Raw genomic sequence first — 14107 nt, forward strand, 5'->3', positions numbered from 1 at the left:
AAAAATTTCTATATGTGACACGGCACCAGAGTTAAGTTAGGGTTTTTCAAAATGCTGATACGCCGAGCTCAAAAGGTTTGCCATCACTATTTTAGGATTTAAAAGATACTCTGGGAAAGTTGGTCGGAGTGTTCCTCTCACCTGCCTCTTGGCAACGTCTGTCCTTGTCCTCTAAACTCTGCCTGACTCCCATCCCACTCCGCAGCGGCCCTGGCTGCCTGGCCTCTGACATTCCCAGCTCTCCCACCTTCATTTCAGGCATCTTACTCGCTTCATCTTTTCATATGGTTGCTCACCTCTCACCGTTTTCTTTCTCTGATCGGTGCCTTTACATCTGCCCTGTGCTTGGGCCACATTACAGATACCCTGGGCTCTGAAAACCTTCAAGAACGCCCCCACCCCCTCAGCCCTGGAAGGGCATCACCGTCCGGCACCCAGCAGCCTGTTCCAGGAGACCATTCCTGTGCGTTGGCTTTGTGAACTTCATGCAGCTGAGGCCTGAGAGGCTTGCTTCTCTTGGCCTCAGAGTTGTGCACCTAGAGATGATTTTTTATGGTGGCAGAGACCATGCAGCTAGGTCAGAGTGGCAAGCTCAGCCATCGTGAACCTGTGGTTTCTCTGTGCAGGCAGCTCCGGGAGGTTACAGCCCTCACCGTACTTCCCACTGGTCTTCCCACAACCCCTCTGATGGCTCTCTTGGCTGCTTCTCTCATCCTGGCTTAACCCCAGAACCCCTTGGAGAATGAGCACTGCACCGTCAATTGTGTAGCCATTTCCGCCACAAGTTCTGACAAGCCAGACCTGACTCTGCTCTCCTTTTGTTTGGCAGCTCTTTTGTGACTGGAACGGCTTGTTGTGGGCACTTCTCACCCCTAAGAATCTGGGACCTCAACAGGTAAGAGATTCCTGAGCCCACCGTGGCTTGCGGTGGGGGAGGGGCTGGAGCTGCCAGGGCGGCAGTGGGGAGAGCTGGTGGAGCCAGCCCCCCTGCAGGTGGCTTCCCAGAGTTCTGGGAGAAGGCTGGGAAGCACTCCTGCCCCGAAACTCAGTACAGCCTCTGCTGTGGTACCTTCTCATGTGGAATCGTTCTGTTAGCTTGAGGAGACTGTTAAAGTGATTTATAATTGGTAAATAATTTCATGTGAAATTTATGATAACAACAGTTTGGATTTATGATACTTTTTCTCCGGGGAGTGCCTATGTGGCTACATAAAATCCCATCTATCCTCAGAGATGGCTTTTCTAAAATAAAGATATTTTGGAAGTGGCCTACAGACCCATAAAAAGAATTATACAGAACAGTTAAAATACATCCAGGTTTTATTTATTTCTCTGTCTTGGCAGGCTTGACACACTCCCATCTGATTACCTGCCATTCTATCGTATGGTTTTCAAAAACTTTTTATTTTGAAATAATTATAGATTCATATGAAATAACGCCTTACACAGTATAATATTAAAACCAGGAAATTGACATTGGTACAGTCCACAGACCCTTACTCAGATTGCACGTGTGTGTGTGTGTGCGTGCACGCACGCAGGTAGGTGTAGTTCTTTCCAATTTTACCCGGTGTGTAGATTCAGGTAATCACTGCTGCAAAAGATACAGAACTGTCTGTTCCGTTAGCACAAAGATCCCTCATTTACCCTTTATAATCATACCCATGCTCCACTCCCTGTGGTCCCTCATCGCTGGCAACACTTGTATTCCTCATCTCTATCATTTTTCCATTTTGAAAGTATTAAATAAGTGATATAGTATGTAATCTTTTGATATGTCCCCCCAGCATAATTCTCTTGAGACCCATAGAAGTTGTTACATGTATAAATAGCACTTTACTTTTTATTGCTAAATATAGTATACTAGAGGTCCAGTGCACGAAATTTGTGCATGGGTAGGGTCCCTAGGCCTGGCTGGCGATCAGGGCTGATCGGGGCCTTCCTTCTGGCGGCCAACCAGGGCCTCCCTTCGTTTCGCGCCAACCCCTGGTGGTCAGCACACGTCATAGTGAGTGATCCAACTCCTGGTCGGTCGAACTCCTGAGGGGACACTTTGCATATTAGGCTTTTATATATATACTAGAGGCCCACTGCACGAAGAGATTCGTGCAATAGGCCTTCCTTCCCCTGGCTGCCGGCACCGGTTTTCCTCCGGCACCTGGGACCCAGGCCTTTGGTCCGGCCGTAGCGAGGCTTGGCTTTAGTCTTCACTCCAGCCAGAGCCTTCAGTCTTCGCACCACACCTGTGTATGCAAATCAACCGCCATCTTTATTGGGTTAATTTGCATAGTCGCTCTGATTGGCTGGTGGGCGTAGTGGAGTGACACCAATTTGCATGTTTCTCTTTTATTAGTGTAGATAGATTCTCAGGTATGGATGTAACCAAGTTTCTTTCCCCATTGAATAGAATTCACCCATTGAAGGGCATTTGGGTTGTTTTCAGTTTTTTAACTATTGCAAATAGAGTTGTAATGAACATTTGTGTGTAGGCTTTTGTGTGGACTTACAATTTCATTTCTTTGGGATTAATGCCCAGGAGTACAATTGCTGGGTCATTTGGTAAGCGTATGTTTAGTTTTTGTTACCTGCCAAATTGTTTTGAGTATCTTAACTATTTTATATTCTGACCCTAGTGTATGAAAGATCTAGTTTCTTCACATCCTCAGTGGCATTAGGTATTGTCAATACTTTTTTTTTTTCCCCGTCAAGTCTAAGAACTCTTCACCTCTCCCTAAGCACCTACAGTCTGGCTTCAATGCCATAATGAGCAATGAGGATGTGCTCATCTTGCGTTTCCCTTGCCTCAGTTGCTCTAGCTTGTCTTCTCCTTTTGTCTCCATCTTCCCAGAAAAGTCTTAGCCATATCTTTCTTCCTGAAGTAGCCATTGTGTTATAACACATAATTAAATAAGGTGTTCTCTACAACATTCTCTTGATGATCATCCAGCTGCAGAGGTAGGAAACTCGCGACTTCACCAAATACCACATTACATCCTTGGCCAGCTCTGAGACTTAGAGTGCCTCCTGTCATCGAGGGTTGATCTCCTTCCTGGAGGTGTGATCCCAACACGAAGCAAGTTGAACCTCTCCTCTGAAGACAGGCCTTTAGATTTCAGAAACCTTTGGTCTTGCTCCTCCAGGGTCTTCTTCTTTGTGGGCCAAAAGTCCAAGACTCTTTAGTTGTTGCTCATAAACATAATAGATCAGTTGGGTGCTTTTGTCTGTAAGTAATGAAGACCTAATTCAAAGTGGCTCAGACAATAGAGGAATTATTATTATTGTCTTACATGACCAGGAGTCCAGAAATTGGCTAGTGAGCTGGTTCCAGGATTGAGGGGTTCAGTGGTTCAATGAGAGAATGAGGCCCATTTTCTCTTCTGCTTTCTGTTTTGCCACCCGTCAAGGTGGCTTTTGCCCTTGCCCACAGGTTTGTTTACTAAAGGTCTTCCAACTCATAAGGCAACACCCAAAGGGAAGAGGGAAGGAAGAAGACATGTACTTGCCTGGGGCCCCTTTTTAAGATGAGGAAGCCCTTCCTAGGAGCTCCCAAGCCGGCTTGTTGTATTTAGTGAGCCAAAGGTGTATTCTAGCACTCACCCTGAATCACACTCTGTCATGGGAAATGGAATGACCAGTCCAGATTCACCTCTAGGCCTGGGGAAGAGCTCAGCTTCCCACCATGCACCTTGGCAGTGGGGGAGGAGGAGGAAGGCACATAATCAGGGTTTGGTTAGCAAGAAAGAAAGAGAGGAATAGCAAAGAGCCCAAATGAGAATGGGTACAAGATACCTTGAAGGTTGAGTAATCTTCGAGTGTTGGTCTCACGCCTGTTTTAGGACCATTCTTACCTGAAAGTTTCTCTGATTTATCTGGTTTAATTCCCCTTAAAATGGGGTGTTCATAACTGAGTACTGAACATAGCAGGTGTGGGCTGAGTGGTGGGTGCTATCATTGCCCTTATTCCAAATCTTCTACTTTTGTTATTATAGCTGATTGTATCACACTGTTGCCAGCGTAGCTAAAACTTCCAAGGACTCCTTTGTTTGTAGCCCCTGGGATGTTGGAGTTCCTGCAGTCTGTGAAGGTTATTCCCATGGCTCATTCTGCCAAACTCGTGCTACTGGCAACTTCTTGCATCTGAACGGGGCTGGGGAAGGAGCCCCTCCTCTGGCGGGTGATGGGGAGGCTTTGAGGAACGACAGAGGGAGCACAGGCTATGGTCAGACAGACCTGGGTTCTAGAACCGACTCTGCTGCTGATTAATTCTGTGACATGGGGGGCCTCTCTGAGCCTCAGCCTCCACATTTGCAAATGGGATCTAATTATCCCTACTTAACAGAACCAGTATAAAAAATTTATTTTTAACAAGTACCCACACAATGCCTGTCACCTTGGGGTCAGTCAACCACTCAAACTGTCTACTTCCCTCTCTTCCTACCCATCCACAGCTGTCTCCCACATTGGCACCTGGTGTTTGTGGAGGCTCACCCTTTCAGTCCTCTAAATATTTGTGGCCTATGACCAGTGGAGGGTGAGGGTGAACATGCTGACCTCATGGCATAGAGAAGGCACCTGACAGTAAGGCTGTAAGTCACAAAGATGGGCATTTCTGCTGAAGGTCAGTTTTACTGGACCTGGTCTTTGGCATCATCACTGGCCTGGGCCCAGGATGGTGGACAAGCCAGCAAGGTGGGCGGGGGGGGGGGGGGGGGGGGGGAGGGCCGCACTGCCATGGCCCATGGCCCAGCTTTATCTTGAGGTTGAGTAATCTTCGAGTGGCCTCTTTTGCCTGTAGTTGCCTTGGCAGGGTGGGGGGTAATGCCTGGGCACAGATTTATGATCAGGATGGAGTTCTGAGGCACCAATCCTTGAAAGGCATTCTTTTATGAAATCCCTAGGCCTCACTCATCCCAAACACAGTTTTTACAGAACCCAGAAAGAACCCAAATTAAAATGGGTACAAGATAGTTATGGCCTCGATTCTCACTGGAACCAGACAAGCAGCAGCCACTGCACCCTCTGGCCAGCCTACCCATGGGTGTCACTTGGTATTGCCACCTTTCTAGCCCCCGTAACTCCCCTCCTCACCACTGAGAGCAGCCAGGCTTGTTTTAAACATCTCTCCTGTCCCCAGGGGAGCTTGGAGGACCCAGTGCAGGGTCTGGGGAACGATGCCCTGGTAGAGGCATCTGCTTTTGGAGGGAGGAAATGGATGGTCAGGATGACTGTGTGTAGCTGTCTTTCCCAGAGAAGCCCGAGCAGATAATAAAGCCATGTAGAAAATAGGATTAAGGTAATGAACAGGCAGGACAGAGTTTGATCTTTCAATAACGCTAAAGCCTGACTGACAGGCCAATCTGGAAGGTGGAGCAACATCGCCGGCAGGACTCAGCGGTGGGGCGGTGTGCGGTGCTGGGTGGATTCTTTTGCTTTTAACCTGTCACTGCTGAAACTTGAGGAGCACTGGGATTTTCCTTTTATGTGTGCAATGACTTGGGGGAGGAGTATGGAGGGGCCGTTTTGCTCTGAGCATCACCCCTCCAGGGGCTGCCCTCAGGATGGTGGCCTGGGACATAGCTTGGAAGTGTAGGTGCCCTGCTGAGTATCATCAGTGCTTCCTCAGGCAGCCTAGCTACTTACAACGCCTGGGGATCCCTTTCAAGGTCACATGACTCCCTCTGCCCTTCATTCCATCAAGACTCCTGGAGAGGGGAAGTCCTGGCTGGAGCACACAGGTCAGAGGGCAGCTGTCGCACACAGCCATTGCCTAGATGTTAAGGAAGTTGGTGTCCCCCCTTCCCTTCCTCTCTCCTGGAGCTGGGGACCCTGGACTGGGCCCAAGTGTAGGATTTCTAACCTGTCTGAACCAGGCAGAGAGAAGGATGGAGTTCTGCGGCATCAGAACCTGCTCCTGAGGGTAGATGCTCTTTAGGCCCAGTCCCCAGCCCTCAGGACCTCCATCCTGACAGACAGTGCGAACAGCCAACCACTGAAGTGTCCTTAGCTAGGCCCTGGGGTCCCGTCAAGCTTAAAGTACTGTGCCAGGGCCATCCTGTTCCCGAGCCTGAGGTCTAGAGGAATCAAGCATTGAGCCAGGACAATGGCTAGGCCCCAGGGAAGGTGTTGTCTTTGTGGGGACTGCCTCCCACCTGATAGAAAACTGGGGGAGGGGTATCTGACTGGCCTGATATCACACACACCCCTTCCCCAGGGCTTGTTCTTGCTGTGGGTTATACTTTTCTGCCAAGGGACATTTGAGCTGGATCTAGCATTGGTGCCCTGAGAACAGGGCACAGTGGTCACCCTGGTGGTGGTGGGCAGCCGGGCAACAGGATGAAGAGGCCTGTGATCCCAGACCTGGAGGTGTCATAGTGGGTCCAGCCATAGCTCTAAGCCAGCCTGGGGACTGTCAGGTAGGGAAGGGGTGGCCTGGCTACTACTCCGAGGGCATTGAGGGTTTGAGTCCTTGGCTAGGCACTGTGCTGCCTTGTGCGTGACCATAGGCATGACCCCTGCACTCCTCCTCCTCTCCTCTTCTGGCCGGGGTCATCCCCAGTTCCCCATTACTCCTCTGTTTCCTTCTTAAAGCCCCTAAGTCTCCTTTCTCAATGAAGGCTGGGCAGCAGGCTTCTCACATTCTGTCAGGGGCCCTCGGGGCCTTTGCTCCATCTGACACCCTGGATTAACCCTTCTCTGTCTCCTGAAACCCTGCTCACACCTTAGCATAAACAGCATCTCCATCATGAAGCCCACCCTGATCCTGACCCCTGTGGCTGGACTTGGTGGCTTAGAGCACTCAGAGGGCCACCTTGTCAGCCACCGTGTGGCCTGGTGGTGAAGCCCCCTTTGGGCTGGGAACTTTATCTTGGGACCTTGGACTGAGCACAGGAGCTGCATTTCAAGGCATCTCCTCGAGTTCGGAATGGCAAGGGCGCCTGGCTGCAGCCAGCTGACCGTCGGCAGGACGAGCGGGTGTCCTGAGTGCAGGCTGGGCTGCTGAGGGCACCATTAGTGCCCATCCCCGCCAGGTGTGGCTTTGTCTCTGCCCCAGGCCCTCCGCCTCCACCCAGGCAGGGGGCCTGCCCTCCGTCAGGCTGATTATGGGAATTGCCCCTCTTTAAAGTACCTGCCTTCTCCTTTGAAAGTATTACTGACAGCTTTTTTCATTTTCTTTTTTCTTTACCTCTTTAAGGAACCCTGTAATTTCTTTTTCTTTCTTTCTTTCTACCCCCCTTTCCTTTTTCTTTCTTGTCCCCTCTGTCCTCCTGAACTCTTTGAAATTGGCTCTCTGCCCACTGACACCAAACTGATACTTTGCGTTTCACTTCTCCTTATCCCTTTATGGCAACAGATGTTGAAATTTTGTATCCTTTTATCTGCCCGCTGCCCCTTCCTGTAATTACGGTCCCCTTGTTAGCAGTACAAAGTGGACTGCCTGGCCTTTGAGTCATTGTGTCTGAACATGTGTGCATGGGCGGTGCTGGAGGCCATGCACGCGTACACACATGCATGTGAGAGGCTGTGTGCTTGGCAAGGGCCCTTCCCTCTCACCTGGCAGGGCTGGGGCAGACGAAGCTTTCATGGGCTTCTCATCACCACTTCGTGGGACCTGTCTGCCTCCTTGGTTCTCTTGCTCTCCCCACCAGAGGGTGGACTAGGACAGCCACTCCCTGCTCAAAAGCCTTGCAGCTCTCTGCCCCTCCTGGAGTTCATGGCAGCTGAGCAGTATGTCCACCATGGCCTGGGAACCAGGTCATACCAACTTGCCCCCCTCACAGACCAAGCCTCTAACTAAACCAGATTGCCAACCAGGCGCCCCGCTCTGCACTTTTGTTGTTGCTGGTCCTTCACCTGGGCCAGTGGTCGGCTAACTCATTAGTCAACAGAGCCACATATCAATAGTAAAAGGATTGAAATTTCTTTTGAGGGCCAAATTTTTTAAACTTAAACTATATAGGTAGGTACATTGTTATTAACTTAATTAGGGTACTCCTAAGGCTTAGGAAGAGCAACACTCAAGGGGCCAAAGAGCCGCATGTGGCTCGCGAGCCGCAGTTTACCGACCACGGACCTAGGCCATCCCCTCTCTCTGTCATTGCCTGTCACAACCCTGTCACTCACTGAATCACTGAGTCTGCACCCATAACACTTGCTTTCATCTCCTTCTGGTGCCACCAGGTCACACCTTGTATTGGTAGTTGGATACGAGGCGGACTTCTCTCCCTCAACCTCGCCTCTCCCTAAAGTGCCTTGTGTACAGAAGGGGCTTAGTAAATGGCTGTTGGTCAAGGAAAGGAAGAGAGAAAGAAGGGGAGGAAGGAGGGGAGGAAGGGAGGGAAAACCTCCCACTTTCTTAGCAACCATGTTGGGCCCAGCTTATGCCTATAGGCCATCTATCTCCTGGGAATAGGAGATACATAGAAGGTTGAACTGTTTGTCACCTTCCCACCCGTTCCCTCCACCAAAAGCCATTGTTGCATTTTGTGGTAGCACATGCAAGATGGCGTGTCTTCACCCCCAAACAGATTCAGGAAAGAGCACCCATAGGATCTCCAGGGAACATCACCAGGAACCCAGTACATTAATAGTGGCTGTAAAATGGTGTGTGGGCCACAGGAATTCTTAGATGTGGGCAGGCAGGTGGGAGCCAGGGGGCATTTCAGGGCGCTTAAGCACAGGCGGACTTTCTATGGGGAAGTGTCCAGAGGCTGGGATGAGAGGTCTCAGGGGAGGGAGGGAGGGAAGAGAGAGGGGAGCAGGGTACCAGGCTTCCTGGCTCTTCAGGGCCCAGCCTGGGAGTGGTGGGGTGTTTCTGCTAGAGCCTGCCCTACCTTGCCTGACTCCAGCCTGGCACTCAGGGCCCCTCCCAGGTCAGACATCCGGGTCTTCAGGGCTAGCACTTACCTTCTGTTATTTTTCCCATAAAGATGGTCATGGGGTGGGGGTGGATCAGGGTCTTATTTACATTTTTCTCCTCCCTGACTATTAGGGAGTTCCTCTCTTTCTTCCCACTGCCCTCCAGCATCAGTGGAATTGCCTGGGCAGCAGGGTGGGTTGGGCCAGGGAGACCTTATTTCCCTCCTCAAGGGTCCCTGGGATGAGGCCCTACATAACCAGGCTGTGAACACATTTCCTTCAGGCTGTCCTCCCTGCCTGGTCGCATTCATCAGGATCACAGGGGCGGCCCCATCTGTCTTTATCTTTCCCTGGGTCGAGAGAGAATTGCTGGAGTCATGCTTGGGGGAGGCTGGGGGAGGAGGCTCCCCCCTCCACACCCCTCCCCAGCCCTCAGCAGCTCCTGGAGGCCCGGGCTTTGTGCACAGGAGTTGGAAGGGAATGGACTTTTTGTCCGGCCTTCTATAGTGACAGACCCTGTCCTTGCTCCTGTCTTGGCCTGGGCTCTGAGCAGCAGCCCGGCTCCCACACAAGTTGTTCCACAGCCAAGGCAATGCACCCCTCCCGCCCCCCACAGTGATAGGCCCAGAGGCATTCTTAACATTCTTTCCAGAGAAAAGGGGTGAAACATCTGAATTTGGGGGTCACCATGTTATACAAATTGCAATCTAATCTTTTTTTGTTTTTTTTGTTTTTTTACAAAAATACACTTGCAGTAAGAAAAGGAGCTCGGAGGAGGGGCTGACGAGACAGACAGCTTGCTTTGTCCCCCTCCCCCCAAAGTTTGGGGCTATTGTCAGCCAGTCTCTCTCCCTCCACCACAGCAGATAAGCTAGAGTTTTCTAGTTAAATTGGTCCTGGGGTAGGGGCCACAAAGGGCCCACAGTGCCATTTCTGTTTGTTTTCCCAAATCAAAACCCCAGCAGGGCTCCTATGGTACTGCTGGGCCGCTATTGGAAGAGACTGGCCATTCCCCAGAGCGCGGTGTGTCCGTTTATGCTCTGAACTTAACCTCACGAGCACTGCACAACAGCCTTGAGGGTCCAGGCCCAGCGACAAGAGAAATTGTATCTTTTTATTGGCCCATTTAAAGCGTGTGTGGCCGTTACAGAGAATCGGAGAAGCGTGCACCAGAAAGAAAACAGCCCGGCCAGGCTGGGCTGGCAGACGGGCTTTCAAGGACCTGTCCTGGCCCCAGGGGCTGAGGCTCACTCTTGCTCTTGGGTCTCGCCCGCAGGGCAGAGTTCTGTGTTTCTTTTTTTAATATATTTTTATTGATTTCAGAGAAGAAGGGAGAGGGAGAGAGAGACTGAAACATCAATGATGAGAGAGAATCATTGATCGGCTGCCTCTTGCACATCCCCTACTGAGGGCTGAGCCCATAACCCGGGCATGTGCCCCTGACCGGAATCGAACCTGGGACCCTGCAGACCACAGGATGACGCTCTACCCATTGAGCCAAACCAGCTAGGGTGATTCTGTGTTTCTTATTGCAGATGTTGTGGCTGACACTTTCCAGTGGTGGCTCAGACATGGGGGCATGGACCCAGGTTGACAACTTGGTCTGGGTGTGGCCCTTACGCTGCTGACCCTGCCTAGCCATGGATGCCCAGCTCTGCTTCCCTTTCAACCCTGGGACCAGCAGTGGGCAGGCAGAGCCATGCTGGGCTTCACACCCCCAACCCTACTGCCTTTCATCTTCTATTTCAAACAGACAAACATGAAATTACTTCTACAGATTAAAGGGGAGAGCTCCTCAGTCATTCCTGAAGGCCTCGCTAATGGAGGGGCAGGGCCCCCAATCTGGAAGGAGAGGGAGGACTGTGGAGCTACCCGGTGTGCACAGATCTGCACCTGTGCCTGTGAGAGACCAGCCGCCTGCAGGGCTCCCGCCTGCCCAGCCGGGGGAGTCACGGCTAGTGAAGGGCTTCCTGGGAGCCCGGTCTGTGATCTCTAGGAGCCGCTGATCTGGAGAGAGGGCTTTCTGCCTGATCCTTCTCGGGATTCTCCCCGACACCCCTCTCCCGACACAGGCTTCTCCTGTGTTCTTCCCTGGGAAGGAGGCGGGGGGACAGGGTGCTGACGTAGGGCCTAGCCCCCCCCACCAGACAGCAACCGTGTACCTTGCTGGGGGTCATGTCTCTGTCCAGGGCTCCAGGGGAAAGGCAGAGAGGAGCGAGCCCACAGCCTCCTCCTTTACTCCTTCAGCCTTCAGGGAAGATGGTGGCTCCAGTGGGGAGAAGGAATGAAGAGGGGCAGCATCTGTGTGAGGTGGAAGGACTAGAGCTGAGGGCCACATTCACACATGTGACTGGCAGCCCCATCAGCCTTAAGCCCTTTGGGCCAAAGCTGGGCTGGTGCGACCACGAAGGCCTCCCGCTCCGTGCCCAGCCTCTTACCTGTGAGTCCCTGGGACGTATCCGAGAGCCCAGCATCTTTTGGTTGAAGCTGAGGAATGGGGTCTGGAGGGTGCCCCTCTTCTCCTTCATTTCCCCCAGTCATGCTGCAAACTCACTGCTCCTACCCGTCCCCTAGCCATAGGGATTAGCGGGTGCACTTGATGTTGAGGGGTAGTTGCTAGGGCCAGGAGGCCCCCCTACATGGTTGCTAGGGGTCTGGCATCAGGCGAGGGGTCTGCCCACTGCCGCGGTCACGGAGGGAATTACACAGTCACAAAGAAATTGTTCTTCTCAGTAATCTGCTCTTGGCCACCGGGAGGGGCGAGGGTGGGGGAGCAAGCTGGAGCCCAGCAGGCTGGGGGCTGTGATCACAGAGGCGTGCTCGCCCCGGGCTGGGGGCCAGCCTGGCCAGGAACACCAGGGACCAGCCCGCTAAGCTGCTTTCTCAGCGATTTCTGTCCCCAGACACAAAGGTGTTTACTTGTTTTAACATCTCCTGGGACTCCCCTTCTCCCTTTGTGTGGTCTTTATCCCCAATGAGGTTTGAGCCCCAGATTACAGGCGGGAATTAAGGCATTGGACGCAGGCAGCTCAGAACTGCATGACCTGCAGGATCAAGGAGTATAAAGTAACTGTGTGTGTGTGTGTGTGTGTGTGTGTGTGTGTGTGGTGTGAGGGGCAACCCCTTCAGCAAGGCCCATTCATCCTCCGGCAGAGGAGAGGCTGGGTGGCGGGTGGCCAGTGTGCAGGTGTGATGGAGGGGCTGATGGTGATTGATTGAGGCCTTTAGCTGGGGGGAGGGACTGGGGTGGGAGGGAAGGGAGTCTGGGGCATCTCCTCCCTCAGCCCCCCTTCCTAAGGGAGTCTAATTCTAGTTCAGGAAGGAGAGCTGCATTTCCTTAGGGACTGAAACCATTTGGAGGTTCAAAGAATCTGTGTGGGCCAAGGTGGGACAGTGGCTCATCCTCTGCCCCTCTCTCTTCCCAGTGGGCAGCTGATGACACACCTGGGCAGTGACTTTCCCCCAGGGGCTGGGGTGCTGGACCTCATGTACGAGTCCCCTTTCACGCTCCTGTCCTGTGGCTATGACACCTACGTTCGATACTGGGACCTCCGAGCCAGTGTCAGGTGAGTGTGCTGGGCAGGACAGGTGGTGGGAGACCTATGTCAGTCTTGGTGGGAGGAGGTACAGACTCCATGTCAGGGACCGGTAGGGAGCAGCGGCAAGGTCAGATCAAGCTTGGACTTCCCACCTGGGAGAGCGTAGCCGCCAGGACCTGATCAGAGCCTTGGGAGCTGTGAGGGTGCCGCCTCTCAGCATTCTGTCCCAGCCTTCCTACCTTTCTAAGGCCTTACAGGTCCTGTGACATGTAGTCAGCCAAGTGAAACACAAATGGCGGCATAAGCTACCCTGGGGTCTGGAGTTTGATAAGAAAGAGACCTTTACTGAGGAGGCTTTCCCCCATTAAGGCTGCTTTTTAAAGAATTTGGTGATTCAGCCTCTCCCCCAGCCAGAATGGGGAAGTGGGGTGGAGGGAGGGCATCCTGAGCTCCCCTGCATCGCCTCTTCCTGGACAGGAAGTGTGTCATGGAGTGGGAGGAGCCCCACGACAGCACCCTGTACTGCTTGCAGACGGATGGGAACCACTTGCTGGCCACAGGTTCCTCCTACTACGGGGTTGTACGCCTGTGGGACCGGCGCCAAAGGGCCTGCCTACACGTAAGCATCCCGCCTACCTCACGCACACCTCCCGGAAGCCAGCACTCATGTTTATGGGCTGCACCTGAGAGTGGGTGTGCCTGGAGCGGTGGAGGAAGCCCACAGTGCACCTGACCCATTGCACTGGGCCTGGGAGTCCTGGGTTTGGGCTCCCCTATCTCCTACTCGGGCCACTCTTGTCATTGTGTGCCTTCCCTTGCAGGCCTTCCCGCTGACGTCGACACCCCTGAGCAGTCCGGTGTATTGCTTGCGCTTCACCACCAAGCATCTCTATGCAGCGCTATCTTACAACCTTCACGTCCTGGACTTTCAAAACCCGTGACAGGCAGGGCCACCCTAGCTGTGGGCCAGGGAAGCTAGCTACTCAGGGACCTCTCTTGCTTGGAGGGTGCAGTGATAATGCTCCCCACCCGTGCCTGTGCTCCCAGACCTGCAACCACAGTGCTTGAGCACTTAAGCCAAAGGCTGCTGACTCCTGGGACTCAGATTACCCAGTGGTACAGCCCCTCCCAAGAACCAGTTGGAGAGAAGAGACCTACTGCTTTGGGAGAGTGAAGCTGAACCCACTGGGCCTTGCTTTCCCATCCGCCAGAGCAAGGATCTGGCCTAGAGAGGCACCCCCGCCTGCACCTCACCCCTTAAAGCCATGACAGCTTAGGTGAGGTGAGGTGCTCCGGCCTTCCCAGTGGTCCCTCTCTGCCCTTTCCCTGGAAGGAGGGTGTGGCTGCCAATACCCCTGCTGGCACCAGCCCCCACCTCCTCAGTCAGACCCCACCTTTGGACAAGTTTTTGGGGCTGGGGACTCATTCCTGGGGCACTATGGCCTGGTCTCCCTTTGAAACCAAGAAAGGATAAAGGAAACCCAGAAGTTCTGAGTGAGCTCTCAGCCAGCCCAGCCTCAGGCCAGCTGTTGAGACACGCTACAATATTCATTTTTGTAAAAATAAAGCTTAATTGTTCAAAGATCTGGTTCCTCACTTGCTGGAGAGGGGACAACGGATTCAAATTTTGAGATGTACATGCTGGGAAAGAGTAAGACCAGCCTCATGGCTCAGTGTCCCAAAGAACAAAGGTTTTCTTTTTTTCAGGAAAC

The 14107-nt window shown here is 52.6% G+C and overlaps 1 protein-coding gene across 2 annotated transcripts in view; it reads left to right on the forward strand.

The window, feature by feature from the left end:
* FBXW4 (F-box and WD repeat domain containing 4) overlaps positions 1-13979 on the forward strand; it is a 79477-nt gene extending 65498 nt beyond the window's left edge. For both annotated transcript variants that reach the window (XM_036336234.1, XM_036336235.1), the window contains exons 6-9: positions 830-895; positions 12282-12422; positions 12873-13014; positions 13217-13979. In XM_036336234.1, the coding sequence (XP_036192127.1) occupies positions 830-895; positions 12282-12422; positions 12873-13014; positions 13217-13336 (469 nt within the window). In that variant the 3' untranslated portion in view covers positions 13337-13979. The remainder of the gene's footprint in view (positions 1-829; positions 896-12281; positions 12423-12872; positions 13015-13216) is intronic.
* Positions 13980-14107: the final 128 nt, after the last annotated feature.

The sequence above is a fragment of the Myotis myotis genome, unplaced genomic scaffold, assembly GCF_014108235.1.
Source record: "Myotis myotis isolate mMyoMyo1 unplaced genomic scaffold, mMyoMyo1.p scaffold_m19_p_15, whole genome shotgun sequence".
In the NCBI taxonomy this organism is placed as follows: domain Eukaryota; kingdom Metazoa; phylum Chordata; class Mammalia; order Chiroptera; family Vespertilionidae; genus Myotis; species Myotis myotis.